At 40.0% G+C, this 20,714-nt stretch overlaps 2 protein-coding genes across 6 annotated transcripts in view; one reads left to right on the top strand and one right to left on the bottom strand.

The window, feature by feature from the left end:
* The window catches only part of wdr17 (WD repeat domain 17), a 36,183-nt gene extending 19,078 nt beyond the window's left edge, over positions 1-17,105 (top strand). For 3 of the 4 annotated variants that reach the window (XM_054779656.1, XM_054779654.1, XM_054779653.1), the window contains 16 exons: positions 52-182; positions 1,336-1,461; positions 1,675-1,830; positions 1,989-2,053; positions 2,919-3,051; positions 3,928-4,016; positions 5,209-5,308; positions 7,980-8,119; positions 8,602-8,713; positions 8,989-9,130; positions 10,722-10,824; positions 10,924-11,025; positions 12,850-12,948; positions 14,642-14,709; positions 14,780-14,868; positions 16,711-17,105. In XM_054779656.1, the coding sequence (XP_054635631.1) occupies positions 52-182; positions 1,336-1,461; positions 1,675-1,830; positions 1,989-2,053; positions 2,919-3,051; positions 3,928-4,016; positions 5,209-5,308; positions 7,980-8,119; positions 8,602-8,713; positions 8,989-9,130; positions 10,722-10,824; positions 10,924-11,025; positions 12,850-12,948; positions 14,642-14,709; positions 14,780-14,868; positions 16,711-16,830 (1,775 nt within the window). In that variant the 3' untranslated portion in view covers positions 16,831-17,105. The remainder of the gene's footprint in view (positions 1-51; positions 183-1,335; positions 1,462-1,674; positions 1,831-1,988; positions 2,054-2,918; positions 3,052-3,927; positions 4,017-5,208; positions 5,309-7,979; positions 8,120-8,601; positions 8,714-8,988; positions 9,131-10,721; positions 10,825-10,923; positions 11,026-12,849; positions 12,949-14,641; positions 14,710-14,779; positions 14,869-16,710) is intronic. The other variant, XM_054779655.1, reaches the window with a different exon arrangement.
* Positions 17,106-18,296: 1,191 nt separating this feature from the next.
* The window catches only part of hpgd (15-hydroxyprostaglandin dehydrogenase), a 19,189-nt gene continuing 16,771 nt past the window's right edge, over positions 18,297-20,714 (bottom strand). Inside the window, exon 7 of one of the 2 annotated variants that reach the window (XR_008570726.1) lies at positions 18,297-18,820. Coding sequence is in view for 1 of the 2 variants with exons in the window: in XM_054779666.1 (XP_054635641.1) it covers positions 18,697-18,820 (124 nt within the window). In the remaining variant the exon portion in view is untranslated. The remainder of the gene's footprint in view (positions 18,821-20,714) is intronic. The other variant, XM_054779666.1, reaches the window with a different exon arrangement.

The following is a 20,714-nucleotide window of genomic DNA, read 5'->3' as shown; positions in this document are numbered from 1 at the left end:
TGTCTGAAGTTGAAATATTGCCGGAGCCACGCTGACGATGTGTCCTTGCAGATACAGCTATGGTTCCTGGCTCTCCACCACTGCTCTGTGGTAAAGTCTCAAGAGACATTAAACAGGAGCTGGAGAAGCTCAACTTTGACACCACAACCAAGAAGCTGCGTTGGTTCTCTGAATGCTTTTCGGTAATTATTTTCTCAATATTATTTGCATATTTTTTGTTGGCATGGTTTTCCAATTAGTTTGGTGCTAGAGTTGTTGAACTTAGACAGACTGAGGTGAATGTGTTCATTTTCTGTACCACTAATGATATGTCCACACAAACGCAGATGTTTTCCTCCCCCCGCTGGTGGTAAAAAATAAAATCTCCATCCACCGTTTTAAAACAATCTCTGTCCACACAAAAACGCATTCACAGGCTGCTATGCACATGCCAACCTAATTGTGGTGCTGCAGCCTTAGGCTGTACAGTAAGGCAATCTTAGCAGAAGTATCCATGATGTGACTTCCGTAGGCGGCACAATAACAAACGAGTTGCGAGTTGCGAAACAGATAGCAAAGAAGAGCTACTTTTAAGTAGCTTTGCCTTTTTTTTACCTTTGTCGACATGAAGACTTTATGACTGCTCCGCTGCGATGCGACTGTGCCATCATAATGTCTTCATCCACGCATGTAAACACTGTCGAATACGTAGCGCGCAGTGATACGACAGGAGAGAAAGTAACGGCGAACCATTGTTAGGTCCGATTTTTTTCGAGGAGGCATTTAAGAAAAAATGTATGTATTTATTTATTTGATTAATAAAGAACAAAAATCTATCCATCCATATTCTATGCCACTTCTCCTCACAAGGGTCGCGGGTATGCTGGAGCCTATCCCAGCTGACTCTGGGCGAGAGGTGGGGTACACCCTGGACTGGTCGCCAGTCAATCGCAGGGCACATATAGACAAACAACCATTCACACTCACATTCATACCTATGGACAATTTAGAGTCGCCAATTAACCTAACATGCATGTTTTTGGAATGTGGGAGGAAACGGGAGCACCCGGAGAAAACCCAATGGGAAATGTGTGTTTTTGATCATCCGTGTTCCTGTGGACATATAGCCGGGGATTTGATACTGCAATCTAACACCTTAATGACAATGATACATTAGTTTCAATAAAATATTAATGACAATGATACATTAGTTTCAATAAAATATTAATTTGGAAATTGAATGTTTGGTTTGGACAAATGATATAGAAAATGGATGGACATTTGGTTTAATTTGCAATTTAGGCTATTTTATTTTTTCCCGTGTGTCTGCACATATTTATGGGTTTGTTCTGATAGCCTCCAGGGGGCAGCAGCAACCTGTGGGACTTGGTGTCGGTCATTATGGGGCAGGACGACTCACTGCTACCAGGCAGCTACAGCAGGGGTGTGATGCACATGAAGCACCTCCTAAAGTTCAAAACAGTAAGATCCCATAATTGATTGGTTGGAAGCTACATATTAATGCAACTTTTTCTTACATCAACCAGTCAAAATAAAGGTGCATTGTTGTGCACGAAGTGATCACTATCAGCTAATGCTAATTAATGTGTGATAAATCGATAAATGACATGAAGAAAAGTGTTTTGCAATGGAGATGAGTACCACATTATGCCTTTTTTGTGTGTTCTCCTTCAGTCTGAAGCCCAGGAACTGACCATCATCAAGATGTCTAAATTTGGGGGTGGTATTGGTGCGCCCAGTAAGGAAGAGCGCCTCAAAGAAGCAGCAGATATCCATCTGAGGCTGGGACAGATTCAGCGATACTGTGAATTAATGGTGGAGCTTGGACAGGTGTGCTGCATGTTTCTGTTTTTGATTTGATCTCTAATCACATGTGTGCTAATATACCCCTCTCTCCAACTATACAACATAAAATTCTCTTTGTTCTTGAAAATATAGCAAAGAATTAGTTTGTGAGCATTAAACTACAGGATTTGTCTCTCCGGCAGTGGGAGAAGGCATTAGCTGTAGCACCAGGAGTATCCATGAAGTACTGGAAAAAACTGATGCAAAGGTAGGTTTTATGTACACTTGATCAACGATGCAGGGCTAGGAAACTATCTGTGCGTGCAATGTCACATTCATGAAGATAAAGAGTAAAGTATGATTCAATAATTGGAGGTATTGTAAGGTACGTAGACGAAAGAATACTAAAGATACAATGACGCAATAGAAAACAAGAAGACTACAGCCAGAATCAAAACAATAATCTGTGCAAAGTATGCAGTGTTGTGTGGTGAGGTTCATGGATGTTGAGACATTGATTCTGTCAGATTTACAAATATATACTCAACAAAAATACAAACGCAACTCTTTAGTTCGTCTCTGATATTTCATGAGCTTAACTCAAAGATCGAAAACTTTTTCTATGTACACAAAAGGTCTATCTCTCTCAAATATTGTTCGGAAATCTGTGTTAATGAGCACTCATAATCCATCTACCTTAAGTTGGCCACAACAAGAAGCTGCTCCAAAATGGGATGCGCAGAAACCAGTGGCATATGTTATGGACAACCAACACAGGTGCAGTTTATTGACGGCACTGCGAGATAACGTGATGAGATCCTAATGGCATTGTTATGCCATTCATCCACGACCATCACCTCATGTTGCAGTGCGATAACACACGGCCCCATGTTGCAAGGGTCTGTGCACAATTCCAGGAAGCTGAAAATATCCCAGTTCATAGATTTAGACAGGTTTGTGAACAATATTTGAGACAGATAGGGGACATATTTCTTTTGTTCTCATTACGATTTCATGATCCCTTGACTACATGTCACTGAATTTATGTTATGCATTGAAGTAACGTGTATTGCTCATCTGGTGTATGGCAATGACGTCACATATCTCAAATTGTGTTTATATTTATAATGCAGGAGAGCCGACCAGCTGGTGACGGAGGATAACGATGATGCAATCCCATACTGCATTGCCACAGCAGACATAAAGAAGCTTGTGAGCTTCTTCACTGGCAGAGGACAACTGCTTGAGGCCTTACTCATTGCACAGGTACAGAGGGAATCACACAGTGATTGGTTTCAATTGTTTTCAGGAATGAATTAGAAGATTAGTGGATGGCTTTGCATGTGAGAAAGAAGACTTTGAACAGAATGCTTGATGGTATCAAAAGCAGGAGGATGGTTAAGAACAATGAGGATGTTGAGCTGGCCTGAGTCTCAAGCGATTAGCGCTATGCATATGCTTAACACCAACAGATAAGCAGACACACAGGCAACGACAAATACTGCATGGAATGGTAACTTCTATAACATTAAACATGTAATATTTACAAGTATTTACAAAGCTACAATGCCATTATTTATCCAAGCTTGTTGATGTGTTCTTAGTTTAGTAGAACACTCCAATTTTTCCAGTTGTTTATTGAAATTCATGTCATTCAAGTCCAATGAATAGCTTGAAATGCTACAAAAGTAAGTGGTGAAGTGTCAGAGGTTAAAAAGGTTCCCCAAAACTGAAACTGAAAAATAATGTGTATTTCAGAATTATACAAAAAGGCCTGCTTCAGGTACCACAAAATGAGTCAACAATTTAAAGCTGTTATGCAGAAATGGAGATTGATCAAGCCTTGGCAGTTGGTGCAACTAACTCCTACAGGTGTTACTAACTCCTCTGTCTGCATAAAAACAGTGTTAGGAAAACACTGTGGTACTACACCCTCGTGAACATCATTTGAACAGCACTGTACTGAAGAAAGTAACTTGTTGCTACAAAAATGGCAAGAAAAAAGGGAATTAACAATGGAAGACAGATAGACCATCTTAACACTTAAAAATGTAGGTTTTTCCTAATTGGAGTGTTCTAAAACTTTTGACCGATAGTTTATGTTGGATAATTGTGCTCTATAAAAAGACATTTTTATTGCAGGGGGCATGCGAGGGGAACATCCGGCCACCTCAAACTTCCGCAATCAACAATACGACGAATGATGTGGAAAACAGACAACAATATCAAAGGTAGAGCACAAAACACACTCAAGCTACATTCTGTAATGAATTACAAAGCTACGAAAATATTCCCTTTACAAATAAGAAATCCTTCTTCCAGGAAATTCACTTATCACGGCTGGGCCCAGAACCAATTAACCGCGATAAACGAGGGATTACTGTACATACACTATGATAGCTACTGCTGGGTTTCATGTGACGTCACATCCAGTGATTGTCAGCTCCGCCTCAAAGAGATAGAGGGCAAATAAGCGTATTTGTAACTAGAAGTCATGTAAAATCAGAGCAAAAATATCGCATACATGCGGCCTTCTCGCATGTGCAAATTGTTGAATTGAATTACCTCATAACAGAAAACGACAGATTTGTCATTCCTCATACTGCTTCATCTAAATACTCCAACTGAAGAAGTAGCCAATTATTCAATAAACCCTAAATATACTTCCAAGATTACAAAGCCTGCTCTGTTGCATGAAAACAAAAAGGAAAAGTAACATATAAAAGAAGGGATAAGTCTGCAATATGTGAAGTGACCACGTTGTTGACACATGCCTGCATCCGCCAAGGGCTCCACGCACCTGGCTCCTCTCCACCCTGGCTCTTCTGAACGCCAGACCAGCACCCCGGCTAAAACTGTAAGGTGTTCTACCTTGAAGAATGTCCAGACCTGCTCCATGGAGGGCTTGGAAATAGTGCATGAAGCCAGGCTGGAACTTGGCTATGGAACGTTGCCAAACAGTGCAACGAAACAATGAAGGACATATACAATAATGTATTCATGCAAACTGATTTGGTGTAAGAAAGCAAATAGTCATGTTAAAAGTATTATTTTCATTATGTCTGATGCTGAGATAAGCTTTCTCTGCTTTTCGATCGTCTCGTTTTCAACAATTTTATGTCGTCATGCATGACACCATGTACACTTACACAATTGAAGCAAATCATTTCAACGAGATGCACCGTTATTTGCTTTAACCTCCAAGATATAGCACAAACATACTGAGTGTGTATGTGGCCGTATCTTATGCCTGCTCCCTGTCTGCTCAGTGACGCGAACTGCCTCTTGGTCATGTGGTTGAAACCCAGCAATTAAAAGTGTTTGAAATATTAAGGGGATGTGAACATTTTATACTTCATACAAATCTGTGGTTCAAATGTCCTGTCTAGATAAATAAGAACGTTTTTTTTTTTTTTTACCCAGTCTTCTTCATAAGGTATGTGGACAACTGGCTGAGTGGTATTTCCAGGATGGCCGCTCTGTCCTGGCTGCATGCTGCCACCTAGCAGTGGACAATGTCAAGGTACAAACGTGTGAGTGTGCATGTGACCGTTAATTAAATTTATGGATGCTGCATGTACATTAAAGCCAAATCAAAAAAGGAAATTACTCAATAAATGACCAACTATTGAAAAGAATGATGCTGACCTTTGCATATGCTTCATGAATCCAAATAAATCTTACCAGCTCACATGTATCAATTGTATGTACTGTATGTCACAAACGGCAGTACACTCCCTCACATTTCTGCAAATATGTTATGCTATATTTTTATGGGTCAACACGAAAGAAATGACACTTGGATACAATGTAAAGTAGTCAGTGTACAGCTTGGATAGTGCAAATTTACTGTCCCTCAAAATAACTCAACACACATCCTGAAAATGCCTAAATTGTGTTTGAGGTATGAATATTTAGTGTGGATAGCATTATTCTCCAACACTGTCTTAACTCTCTTGGGCATGGAGCTTATTAGAACATCACAGGTTGCCTCTGGAATCCTTTTTCAGGTCTCCATGACGACATGGACACCTTGCACTCCTCCACCTTCCGTTCAAGGATGCCCTACAGATGCTAAATAGGGTTTAGGTCCATCATCTTTACCCTCAGCTTCTTTAGCAAGGCCGTGGTCATCTTGGAGGTGTGTTTGGACTCCTTATCTTGTTGGAATACTGCCCTGTTACTAACCTTACCAAGGGAGGGCACCATGCTTGACTGGAGACAAGACACACTCCTCACACGCTTGACATGCTTCCACTAATCCATGTCCTTAGTCTGTCGTCAGCAAACTGTTTGAAGGTTCTCTTGTGCATCATATTTAAGTATGCTCCCTTCTGAGATGAGAGCCATGCAGACCAATTTGATGCAGAGTGCAGCATATGCTCTGACTACCCCCTCCACCCCTCAGCTCAATTTAACATTTTTATGTAGAGCAACTATTCTTTTTCTCACATCCTCAGAGTTCTTTGCCATGAGGCGCCATGTTGAACTTCCAGTTATCAGTATGGGAGTGAGAGCGATAACACCAAATTTAACATACCAGCTCCCCATTCACACCTGAGACCTAACACGAGTCACATGACAAAGGGAGTAAAAATGGCTAATTGGACGCAATTTGTACGAGTTAACTTAAGGGTGTTCTCACCTTTGTTGCCAGCTGTTTAGACATTAACTGTTGTGTATTGATTTATTTTGAAAGGACAGTATGGTATGGTGTGTTTATTTGTATGTTTATTTCAGACATGCTAACAAATTACATTAATGAACATCATGCCTGAAAAGGAGTATGAAGAAGCAGAGCTTATATTTAATCCTAATTCATTCACGCCATAACGGTTACATGTTGATACTTACAATATTTCACTGGCCTACATTTTGTCATTTACATTTTGTTCACTTCCTGTGTGGAAAGAAATGAAGGTTTAAAAAAAAAGATAATAAAAGCAAGAAGGAGTTAAAATAATAAAGTGCCAAAATAATTCAAAATCAGTGGCAGCTGCTGGTCATTCAAGGATGGGAAGCAATTTTTTTTCCGGCTTACATCATAAATGTGTTTATTTATTTATATATAAATTCTAGTATCTGCCATGATGTGCAGCTTGCTAGCAGCTGGAGCTGCCGCGCAAGGCTACCTAGTGACCGGCTGTGAGTGTGAGTGATAGTGAAGGGGAGGAGAAGCTCTGCAGCTGCCGCTGCTCATTGGGGAAAGAAACCGCAGAGTGACAGAAGAGAGTCGCCAAACACAACGCTAGTCGTTTTTCAACAAACAAAGCCGCTGGGGATCGATCAAGTCTCCGGATCAGTTCAGAGCAACGGAATAAAAAACCTGGAAAATGCTCCAGTGGAGGTTTATACTTCAAGATTGCTGATTCGCTGATTTCACTGTCAATCAAAAAGGGATTCCGCCTCATACAGATCATCCAGTCATCATGCAGAAGCCGAGCGTTCGGGCCAGCCCACTGCCCCATAAGACCCCCTGAGACGCTCAACGTCCGATGGGCGGGGCAAAGCCCAGCAACCCACAACAACCCACTCTACGCTTCCCAATCGAAGTCAGTAGACGCTCAGCGTCTGAGTGTAAAAGCGGCGTGGCGCTGCGGGGATGAATGAGAAGTTGTGTCAGTTACCAGTAATAAGTAGCTGATTCTGAACAGATGAAGGTATTCTAGCGCATATTTAGTTATGAAATGTACAGCAGTACCTATTTCACCATTTTTTTTGTTTATGGACATTTTAGGGGAAGCTTAGCTTCCCTTGCAGTCGTACAGCAATCGCCACTGTTCAAAACCTTGAGGTCGGTGCAGAGCTCCTTTCAGTCCATCCACACAGGAAATGACAACACACGCAAGTTAATTTACACTGTTATCCAAGTTGTGCACGACTACTTTAAGTGTCGTCCCATGAAAAGACATTATCAAATATTTGCAGAACTGAAAGGGGTGTATTCACCTTATGGCACACTGTATGTATCACAGTTGTTAATAAAAGCTATTAGCACAGTTCCACATACATGGCAACTTCAACTTCAACTCTTCAAGTGTCTACAAATGAGATTGTGCAGGTTTAAGACAATATGTCATATGCTATATGTTCTTAGCAGGGGTGTGAGGCCTGTGGGTGGCTGCAGTTTGGCTTCTCAGAGGAAGACTTTCTGTGATTTTGAAAGCCTCTGTTGTGTGTGTGGGTTTTTCTAGCTGGCCATGTCTAGTCTGATCAGAGGTAATGAGCTGGAGCTGGCTGCATGTATGGGTATAGTTCTTGGAGAGGCAGTGGATCAGAGCACAGCCTACTGTCTTGAGCTCCTGGCCAGGAAGTACATGACCCAGCCGACATGGTAGGTCTCCTTACAGCAGTGCTTCTCAAATAGTGGGGCGGGCAGATGTCCAGTCTGTACAGTACAGATACATAAATAGATATGATCAGTTTCTCAATAGTATTTCAAATCCCGGGGTCGTAAAAACATTTCTGTCCCCTGGGGGGATAACAGAAAATAATTGAAAACCACTGCCTTACAGTATTGATACAAGTATATCTATAGTTCCAGTATTAGTACTTTTGATTATGTGTAATCTCTATAGGTGACATTTATTTATTATTTTCTTTATGAACTTACTGAAAGGAATTTCCAGTGGTGTTACGGCCCGATCAATGGTGGTTGCTCCCGCATTAATTACAATATCTTGACATTTTTAAAGGCCCAGCACTACTTCTTGTGATATTAAATATCTGATGAATTTCATGTACATTTGTGGTTGACATAACATTGTGCAGTAAAACATTTTCACTGGCTGATTTATCTTTGCTGTTTACATATAGGGAGCTCTCAACTGATATACTTCGAATGATTCCTGAGAACCATATTTTACTTGCAAAGGTGTGTGCATTTTTCACAGGAAGTACTGCAGAAATCAACCAGTTACATGAAAAGGTGAGTGGCCCAACAGCCAATTCAAAATAATCCTTATACCTCAAATGTATGAGCCACATTTGTATCAGTTTTGCAAAAGTGATCAATTCACTGATGCTGATTAAAGAGCCTTGGACCAAATGCTGGAATGCCCAAACAATTTTGCCACCAGAGGTGGTAACTAAAAATGTTTGAGAGAACATTGTTATTTTTGTTGAGTACACGCTGATGTTTATTGGCATTTAAAGTGTAACACATACAACTGAATGATGACTGTGTCTTGTTTGTCATTTCAGTGCTCCCTTCCGTCATTAGAGGAGTGTAAAGCTTTGGCAGAGGAAGCCATGTGTGACGGAGATCTGTTTTCCGCCGTTAAATTTCACCTTCTGACCTCTGAACCTGAAAACGCCCTGAAGATAGGGATAGATCGTGTCAAAGGTATTGACACTTGTGTGTCTGCACATTCCACAGTAGTACAAATATCATAAAAACGTGGCTGCATTCACATCAAGGAATATCGGGGCTAATGTTGAATGATCTCCCGCAGTGATATATGAATGTCATATCCCAACAATATAAATGATATCAACTCAAATTATTGCTGAGCTCAAGTGTCAGACGGATCATGTGTTCCTCGGCTGATAGTGGAACTTTGGTTAGCATACGCCCCGGTTAGCGTCTTTTTTGGTTAACGTTGAAAATTTACGGCAGTGTTTTGCCTCAGTTTGCATGTATTCTCCAGTTAGCGTACAATATGGCACACGTCTTGTTGTGTAATACACTGCTTGAGTGCAACTCTGTTCTTAATGTATTTTTCACAAAACGTCCCTGTTAGCATCCTATTAGTTTGCTAATACATGGAAACAGGAAGTGGAAGTCAGCTCCGTCCCCTGTCTATGATGTCATCAACAGTTGACTGTGTATGACTTTGGCTCTGGGATATTTACTACACAGAAAGATGTTACAAAGACAGACTTTTTTAAAGTTTTGATTAAATAATTTGATTAAGTGCATGGAATACGGCTGGGTAAACAGTGCGTGTATCATGGCTACTTAAAAAGTAGCCTAAATTATCACTTTAGCTTGAGTTTTCCTCTTCATCACGCAGCAGTCCAGCCTTTCGAAACCCTGTTGGTGATAGTATAGCGTTCCAGAGTATAGGGTGTCTATAGTCACTCTTTGCTAAGACAAAAACTCACGAACATGTACTCTTTTGGAGCGGACGTTATTAAACACAAAATTTGAGTACAACGTATCACAGCAACAGTCGCCTTTATGTGATGTCATCCGTGCGCCTCCACTTTCCAGGCATGACCAATCAACCTATGCTAAATCAATACAATAATTACAATAGTGACAGTTGCTGTTGCCACAGCTGTAGAAGCTGTAGTAATTCTACACTTGATCCAACTTACTTAGACTAAGATTTGTCAGATCAAAACACGATCCCTGCATAAGACTTCAAAACGTGCTATTAGCATCCGCTTTGCTTCTTCTGAAGCTGCACTCTAAGCATCATGGGAACTGTAGTGTTAGCTATTAAATGAAGTTAAGCTTATACACTGGAAATTACAGTAATTAAAACTATAAAACAGGGGTTTGTGTTAACATTTTTGGCTTTCTGGAAGAGATTAATTGGATTTGCATTATTTCTTATGGGAAAAATGGATTTGGTTAGAGTACATTTCGGTTAGTCAGACCTTCTTGAACGGATTCATGACGCTAACCAAGGTTCCACCATATACTGTAGAAAAGACCCTTGTGGATTTTGAATAATATGCATTGTGTAATGTTTGAGATACCTGTGGTCAAGAGAAACTTTTTTTTTAATCCCACAAAGTGCAAGCTAAAAATATGAAAACCTATAGATAGATCTTTTTTTGTAATATACTGTATGATTTTTACTGTATTAACCCAATGAGAGAAATGAAATAACATTACAATGATAACATTTGTTACCTGTACATTAAATATGCATGAAAATAGTATTGCTTACTTGAAGAAAACATTTTCCTTTCATTCCCATCAGAGCAGCTCAGTGGATCTGATTGGATCGTGGACAGTGTTCATCCAATCCTTGACCTGCTGAGCTATATTAGAACTGACCACCTCCTCATGCCCAAGTTCACCGAGTAAGCTTTTTAGTTATCAATATATTGATTCTTACTTCTATACATGGTTACGTTCCATACCTTGTCAATGTCTTCTTGTGGATATATATGTGTGTGTAGAGCTCGCAGTGAGCTGTTGATCCTGTGTGGTTACATCGGAGGTCTGCTGGCTATACGGAGACAGTACGCAAGCATCGTACCTGCACTCTATGAATATACCAGGTATTTTCAGTGACGTGCAATCAGTTGAAGCGGGTGAGGCAGACCCTCACTTGTGATGATGAAAAATAAAAAAAAGTATTATGGTGGAACAGAAAATATTAAGATTTGCCCTTTGAACTATATAAAAAAATATTTTCTTATGTATACAATTGTTTTTAACATGTTCTTAACTAAAATCGGCTGAATATGGCCATTTCTTGACCAAATACACAGCAGAAACTTAAGATGAGGCTGCCGCGAGTGCAGGGAGTTGGATCGTGGCGCCTGCCGGTTTGTGTTTGTCAGCATGTGGCCAATAATATAATGTTGCAGAAACATTTGTTACTGTATGTACCATGACTTTCTACAGCCCGTGTAATGTCTTTAATGCAAGTGTGACATCATTATTGTTGCTAATCAGACAATACAATACATAGAAATGTCATACGGGAGGCTCCTGCAGTACTCGCTTCATCCTGAAAGGGTGGGGGTGTGCGTGAACTCGAATGTGCTTGTCACTGCTGTCCTTCCATAGAGAGGAAAAGACAGCAGAAAGTCATATGCATGAAAGATATTTTTTGTGCTTTGCTGAATGAATGAATGAATGAATTTCACTGCCAAGATTGAGGATTTTATATACAAGCTCACCAGGAGGTGATGGGACTTTTACAACAAAGTGACCAAACTTTTCCAGAGAAGGACAGGTTGCATGTATTTCATACATACAGATAAAAGATAAGAACTCAAATGTTTCTCAGTTAATTAGAAAATAAATGAGACTAAGAAGTATTTGAGTTTTTTTTTTTTTTAACCAAAGTGAAGTATTCTCTTCTGTTTCTTGTTATCCTTTTAATGAGAGCTCTGAGCTATACAGGAGTTGGGTGCCTTGCTGTACACAGGAAAGTAAAGTGCAAGAATGTTTTACACAATTCCGAGTTATGTTGTATTTTGTGAAAATGATACAAAAATAGAATAGAATAGAAAAATAGACATCCTGCACGGACACATACAATATGACTTTGTTGCAAAACCCAGCTTGAACATGAGATTTTGGCAAATCAAAAAAGCTCCTGACATCATTGTGGAACCATGGCCGCACCATGACAGAGTTACCAGTCTCATCCGCTAACGTGCGACAAGGTTCATGGCTGGTGAGGCACACCTTTAGAGTCAGACTTACACGTACGCCCCCATTAGGTGCAGCAGAGTACTGTGTAACTTTTCTAAGCAGTTTATTATCCGATCAGCAAGAAGAATGACGTCACATTCTTAGATTCTGCGAACATTATATGGACGACATGCTGAGAAACGCAAACGGGCACGCTCCACACTACCCTTTTTTTGATAAGGACATTTTTATTTTTATTTAAGAAAATGTAAAATGTAGGTCAGTGCTTCTGACAGTGGTTAGGCCAGCAGAGAAGGCTTTGCTGGCCCTGACTGCACACCACTGATTAGAACCATACCTAAAATACCTTTTATAACACTGATCAGTGGAGAAATATTACTATATACAGTATTTGCTGTAATCATTATTAGTTGTTTATTTTTAGTGAATCCGCTGCAAAACTAAGTTGCACTTTTTTAACTATAAATAATTATCTTATTTTCATCAAAATCTAAATAAACAGGCTAGCAGCCTTTTTAGCTGTTTTAGCTACAAAGCTTGAGCACTGCCAAGATGCCATTGAGCAAAGTAGCATAATCCTACACAGCTCTACAGCCCTCCTCAACGTGTGAAGACAGTTACCCCATCTGACAGCAGTACGGGTTCATTTTAATGTTAAGATGCTAAATAATAACAACAGCATGTCTGCGCATACTCTGCCACTCTCTGTTACACAGCCAGTTGCTAAAGCGGAGAGAAGTGAGTCTTCCTCTGAAGATTGAGCAGCTGTCGACGGAGCTGGATGCCTGGCAGGCATGCACTCAAAGTAACAGCAAGTAGGTTAACACACACACACACACACACACACATCACATGTCATGAGGTACAAGGAGTATATCTTCTGCTGCAAACAAAACTCACATTCATGACAAAATAAATGAAAATGCAACATGGAGACAGTCTGTCAAGTGTATTCCCTTATTTGATCCTATCGAGAGCACAGTTGAAGATGTCGGGCACAGTCTGGGTCGAGTGTAAAGGTCATGGACATCCTATCGACATTGTTGTAAGATAACAATGCCCCCCCCGCTCTTTATGTTAGGATGCACGTCAATCAGTACGTTTACATGCACTCAAAAAGACAACATGAACTGGCTTAAAACTAGCTTTTGTTAACACCTTAAGTAGGCCGTGTTTGTCTTTTAAAAAACGTGATTACCATACTTAGATTATGCAATTGGAAACTTTTCTCTGTTGCATGTTTGTGCTGCCAGAGTGAAGTGAGCGTTTTGCGCGAGCGTCGGTCTCCACAGCGCGATGTAACCTGGAATTGATTGTGGATAAGTGGGTCATGTTTGTGTAGAAATTGCAAAATGTTTGCTGTAAGCAAAGTTCAAGGTAAGAACAGCTACTAGCTACTGCACTACTAAATCCATGTTCGGTGGTTGTAACTTTAGCTACCATCTAAATTGTCGCTGGTTCGCTCATGAATGTGGAGAGAAACTAACAACTGTGTGGCTATTGGAGACATAATTAGTACAGTACATATAAACGATCATACTTTGTGATGTAAAAAGCAGACATCACACTGCGGCAACCTGTATAGGTTCTGTGCAGATTGCTAGCCATCCAGCTCAAGATGCTCGTCATAAGTGGAATAGAGGGCAACAGTTGATTGTTATTTCTGTTCGCATGTCGCTATATTGGGTAATATGAGTGTAAAGGTGACTATGGGGGTGTTATTTCATGTCTACAGGGCTCTAATGTTAAAAACTGTATGTAGAAGGTCGTAAACAGGTTTTCTATGCTCTAACTACAAAAATATTCCATTTGTAAACGTTGCGGAAATTGGCTTATCACCAATTAACCAAGCTAAACGAGGGATTATTGTTCTCTTACCTTCGTTGAGGGCTGTTGGCAAGTGTTTCTCACGGCAATAACTCAAAATGGAGTCAAAAGAAAGTTGCATTTTGGTAAAGAAGGTGAGAAACACTGTTGAATTCAAGAAATAACTCATAGCAAAGGACCAAGGTGGTGTCTGTTCCGACGGCACCGCTGCGACGCGATGGTGCAGTCATAACGTCTTAATCCGCGCATGGAAACATTGTGAAACACACAGAGTGCAGCGGAGGCATTTTTGTGGTGCAAATATATTACTCTTTTGAACGCATATTGTTTTGAGAATTAAGTAGGCCCCACCAACTGACCGGAACTACGTTCCACATCACTGAAATCCGACCAGAACTCGGCTCACGGGACGAAGTGGGGGCTAGATCACTACACTGCTGATGGGGATGTCATACAACTTCTTGTCATAAAATCCGAACTATGCCTTTAAGCTGGGACTGCTTTGGTTGTTTCCTGCAGTCTGCAAACTACTTTATGTTGGTTTATTGTTCCGTCTTGGGAATTTTTTTGTTCTCCAACTTCCCTTGTTTCTAGTGGTGCATATTAAACACAGTGCAACAGTACTGCAACGGTGCATTACTGTGTTGTTTTACTCATTCATGTCTGTCTGCTTTTTAATAGCCCACCATCAGAGAGTCAAAAAGAAACCTTCCAATGCCTTGAGAGGAGAATCCTGCCTGTCAGCGCAGGTAATAACAGTCCCTAACCTCAAAAATGTGACTAAAATCAAACAAACCTCTCCTCTCCTGCCTCCATTAGTCCTGTGTGGTGCTGATTACGTGACAGGTTCCAATTTGCCGAGCCACTCCGATGTTCAGCTTTCCTGTTTCACTGGACACAGAATACAGGTGTGTGCGTCTGTTCATTGGCTGGTCTTATCAACTTGCATCAGGTACACCTGCAAGCTCGAAACAACACAAACTCAAACACAGGCCCCTCTAATGGAGGCACATATTTCATTTTGTTGATATAAAAGGGGCAGATCGTATTAATGAACGCCTGTTGCCCGTACAAATGTAAATACAGTGATATCTCAGTTTTCGTTATTAATCCGTTGCAAAGGGTACGTCGAAAACGGAATACATTTTTCCCATTAGAATTGATTTAAATCTAATAATTCCATTCCAGACCCCCAAATATATTAGCACAAACACGTTTTTAATGATCGTTTTAAATGCAGACAACAATGTGAAATACATATAACATTAAACATCACTTTTACCTTTATTGAAGACCTTTTAGCAAAGACGGTGATGAGCAGTGCGGGAGGAGGGAAGTAGACCACATGGACACCACCTTTGTATTTTGCTATGAGTTATTTCCTGAAATCAGTAGCGTTTCTAACCTTCCACATCAAAGTGCTGGCACTTTCTTTGGCCTTCTGGTGGGTTATTTTGCAGCTGTGCTCAATACACAAAAAGCAGAGACTTGTGGCGTAACCGTTAGTTAGCAAAGAACTACAGAGTCGACCGGTGATGGCATCATAGACGGGCGACGGAGCTGGGGGACAGTGTGTTCTGGGAGGGAGTTGATAGCACGCTAACATGCACGTTTTTTAATAAAGACACGTCAGGAACAGAGTTGGACTAGTAACACAAGACTGACTCACCAGCGTGTGCGATTCTTTTTTTGGGCACTCGAGTCCACGGAATGATACACAGGCAAACAGACTTGTTTAGAGTGAGCAGGGAGATACTCAAATAATACTGGAAGTTGACCCAAAGATACCTTGTCATTTTTTGTCATGAAAAAAAAAACAACTGAGATTTTTAGAATAAAATCGTAAATTTATGAGAATAAAGTCGTAATATTACGTGTCAGAGGGAAAACAGAGCTCTTCAGGAAGGAAGGAAACGTTCCTCTTGCATCAGGCAAGCTTTTATTTATAACGTAGCAGCAAAACAGAGCAGTTGAGCATAAACAGGTTAGCATGTCTAGCCTTCCTTACCCCACTCCTCCGCATGCCCAAGGCTAAAGGTCCCCCCTTAGCTGTCTTAGGCAATGCCTGTAACATAAAGTTACGATTTTTACGACGTAAATTATTCTCGAAATCTCCGATTATTTGAATACTTTGGCGTAACCGGCATTGCCCGAGACAGCTATGAAAAGGGGGGATATGTGACCCTTGACCTCGGGAAAAGATAATATTACGACTTTTTTTCTCGTAAATTCACAACCTTATTCTCGTAAATGTATGACTTCTAGTTCTGTAAATGTACGTCTTATAAAGACGTAAATCTCCGATTTTTTTTTCCAATGTGGCCTTAACACGCCGTCGTGAAAGTATGGATTGAAAATTGTTACACCGTATCAGAAAAATCGGCTTGTAAGAAAATAATACCTTCTCTTTTCAAGACTTACCGGATGAACTAGAAAATATAAAATAATATTATGCTGCAGTGTGTCCTAATGTTGGTCAATGTTATGAAAAACAATAAAAACCAGGACATTTTCATCACTTTCTAAAAAAAATGTCTAGGATAGGATGTGAAAACAGGTTATGTCCTGGGTGAATAAGACGATTGGTCACTCTACTAGTTTGATAGGCAAAATGTTTGGCCGGATAATCAAGACATATTTTTGGCAATCGTTTTCCTGGTTATTACCTTTGTCGAGTTAGATGTGTTGATTGTACATTGCCATGAGATGCGTGTAAGTGTTAACTCTGTGTGATGCTCTTTTGCATACAGGGTCCCGTATTTCTACTTGAAGATGGCAAATCAGCAATTTCCCTGAATGACGCTTTAATGTGGGCAAAAGTCAACCCCTTCTCCCCACTAGGAACAGGAGTTCGCATCAACCCCTTCTAACACACACTGCACCGACAAAACACAACCATGAGAAAAGATACAAGTGTTATCACTGGCAAAATACGACTGAGCCAACAAACGTGAAATCATTTCATGTATTTGTGATTCTACAGAGATAACATTTTTTTAAGTTCCTGTTTTTTAGTCACTGTGTCAGAATCATCGCTTATTCTTTTGAAGGAAATATGAAATGTGTTTCGTCTCTACATTACAGTATTCATCACCTTTAAAAAGAACGAGTTTAGAAAGAATACTGAAATAAATGTATGATTCCATGGCTGGTTTTGTTTTCTTCCCACGATGATATCGTAAAATGAGAGTTCAGTCGCAGCAGTATGAAGACGGCGAGGACAGCAGCACAATGGCATTGCAATATTCACCTTGCACGCTCCATGAAAAGAAAGAAAGCAGACACAGTAGTTAAGGAGAAAGGCACTTAATCACCTCTTAATTATAATGAATCAATTGTTGTCCTATCAAAAACTAGCATTACAATTAATTTCACTGAGATTGTGTATAAATTTGACATCTGCCATGCTAGTGAACAGTAAAACAAATGTCTCAGTTTATTACTCCCTGATCAGGAGAGCCGCCAGGGATTCGGGCACCCTTGAAAAAAACATCACACCAAAAAAAAAAAAAGACTAGTGTCCAATTACCATCCTCAGACCCCCCATACCTTGCAGTCACTGTTCCCAACTTCTCAGTAAGAAAAGTAGCTATTGGTTGTCCTACATCATTTACGTATTATTTGCATACGATGACAGAGAAAAAAAGTGAGTAAAAACACCTTAATTATGTTAGGAAATACAAAAAAAACGTTTTTAGTGTTAATTTAAAATTGGCCATCACTTCATCAAAATAATATATTTTTTATGTTGTATCTTGATCAGCGCCTCTGAAAATCTAAACAGTGTAATAATTACATCTGGACTCGCCTCCGGCCTCCACCTTTTATCTTGCATTAGGAGGTGACTGGCGACTTTCCAAACCATTTTGACGACATATTTTTCTCCATTTGCTCCAAATGAAACCATCCGTCCATTTTCTATACCGCTTCTCCTCTTTGGGGTCGCGGCGGCAAAATAGTCCAATTCGTTTGTGCTGCGTTTGTGCTGTTTTATGCAATTAAAATGAAAGTTTGTGCTGCTGTCATTTTTGAGCTATTACAGTTTATTTCATAGGTCAACCAAAGTTCAACGAGCCCCTCATTTGCTTCAAACCAAAAACCAAAATAATCCAATTCGTTTGTGCTGATTTGTGCAATTAAAATGTCTGTTTGTGCTGTCATACTTTTGGAGTTATTAACGATTTAAGTTTTGGGCTGTTACATAATCATCCCCCTGAGAATGAAACCAAAACAGTCTCATTTTTTCCCTCCTTGTTTGTGCTGTTTTGTGCAACCAATACGAATGTTTGTGCTGCTTTTGTTTTTGAGATATTACACATTTTTTTTTATAGGGCAATCAAAGTTCAGAAATGACACATGCAATTAATCCCACAGGGTTTTTTAATTTATGTAAAAATATTACTCAGCTCTTAAATAATAATTGTTACAGGTCGTTAAGAATAATACTGCTTAATTACAGAAGCTACATGATGTCGAAAATCACTGGAAACATTCAGCATTTTTGGTTGCATGGCTAGCATTTTGTGTTGCAATAGAAATAGCTGCTATTGTCATATAATTATCCCTTTATTACCATAGTAATTAGTTGTATTTACATGATTAAGTCATGTTCAGGCAAATTGGCGCAGCGGAATCCAAAGATCCAGGGGATTCTGCTCTCCACACAACTGCATGTTGTCCTCAATCGGTTGCTCGCTACTGCTCTCCTTTCCAAGGTGGAGTCCATTAGCCAACACTCAAGCAGACATGGGTTCGTAGGTGTGAAAGTGGATTCCTTTGGCGCGTGTTATCTTCATTACGGCACCATTAAGACTGGTGTCCGTGATCAATCTCATCATGCCTTCAGCTATCGATGACGGCCTGGAACACACAGGTGAGGGAGAATTCAGTGACTCCAAACAAACATTTGACAAATAAGCACATGAAACGAGCGTGTAAAGAGTGTGTCCTGCCGCATTGATTTCACATAGCAACATCGAAACGAACGCTACAACTAGCGTTAACCCTTCCAAACTCAAAAACAGAAACACAGAAGCAGTGGCGGCAGCTCCAATACGTAGCTTCACCTTTCGGGAGTGGCGTGACGCATTGTGAACGCGCCGCTATGAGCGAGAGGGTGGTGAAGCTAGTCGCTAGCCAGCTAGTAGCTAGCTGGTGAGCGTAGCGGGGCGATATTACGCCAGAACGTAGTTCTTTTCCGTGTTAATAATATTAATAATAATGTTAATAATAATAATAATAATAATAACAATGTCGCTGTAGCTTGGTTAATATGCAGGTCACATTATATGTAATGGAGAGTTGTTGGAGGTTTGGAGGTTTTTTCAGAAGGCTTTATAGGTAGAATAGGCGCGTCCCACTAATAGCTTTTTTTTTTCAAATCAGTTTTTATATCTTTAGAATGCACAGACAAGAGAAAGACGTGTGTTCATGTCTCACATAAAGATTGTGGTTGATGGGCAAAATTCCAAAAAAGTGCAGTTTTCCTTGGAACACTATTAGTAATCAGATTTCAGATGCACCTCACAAGGCCAGCTAGCAGGCAAATTTACCAGTGTGCTTGAACACGTCATCACATAAACAGTGCAGGGATTAATTAATCCTGTTCCAACACAAAGAGTGAAAACAGACAGTGTGTTGTTAATCGTCTGAGTGTGTCATATGAACAAATAAGTGAGTTTATATATGTATTTTGTAAATAAGTAAGCCTGGGAAAGGGCTTTTTGGCCAATTCCACTGAAAGTCTTCCAGACCAATGCTTACGAGTGGTGAGTGTGATGGATTTTATTTCAGCTTTTGATGTTTTTGTCATGTTGCCTGATAAACATTGATTGTGGACTGCTCCAGATGATGGCATTGTTATGCTGTGTACATTATTGACGGTGTGTACAACTGTGACGTGATCGTCACTTCACTGCAGGCCAAGTCCAAAATGCACCGCCCACCACTGTTTTTTACTAAGTCGTGTATGCCGCCAAACAAAATAGTATTACGAGCCACTTCTTGGCTGGTTAACGGGTATACAGCTAAAAGGAAATGGAATTCCAAAAAGACAAAACAACATTCCTCAGTAAAGTCAATATAAGCAACTCGACTGAAACAGGAATGTAAACAACGAGGCCGCTGTGGTTCCCCGCTCATTTCCAGATCTCTATCTTAAGAACCATGTGCATCATCTGCCTACTAGACCATGACATATTTAATACATGACACTGCCGTCACTAAATCGAAGGATTTACTTTGGAAGTGAATACATGTCGGATGTTATGAGCAAAGACGTTAGATAATAAGACTGTCCACTTACTGTATCTGTAAATTCATGAAACAGAGTGTAATACGCCATGGAGCAGAAAGTCCGCCATGATGGTAAGCAAGAGAGCTGGGCAAGGCTAGGGCGCACAAAGTGTATAATGTATTCACTAGCTCTCAGCTGAGTGTAAAATAAAATTAGGCGCAATGCGTACACTTTGATGAAATTAATGAATGTTATTTACTGAACAAAATGAATATATGTGTATATACATATATACTGTATATATGTATATACATATACTGTATATGTATCTTGCTTGCTGCTGTAACAAGTAAATTTCCCCGCTGTGGGATAAATAAAGTACAAATACAAATACAATACAATACAATACTATACTATATATATATATATATATATATATATATATATATACAGTATATATAAATGGGTAACAATTAGTTGGTTTAGTTGGTTCCAACCACCTAAGATTCAATCTTAATA

Source organism: Dunckerocampus dactyliophorus, chromosome 6, assembly GCF_027744805.1.
Source record: "Dunckerocampus dactyliophorus isolate RoL2022-P2 chromosome 6, RoL_Ddac_1.1, whole genome shotgun sequence".
Classification (NCBI taxonomy): domain Eukaryota; kingdom Metazoa; phylum Chordata; class Actinopteri; order Syngnathiformes; family Syngnathidae; genus Dunckerocampus; species Dunckerocampus dactyliophorus.
Note: the sequence above shows the minus strand (reverse complement) of the source record. Positions and strands in the feature narration are given on the sequence as shown.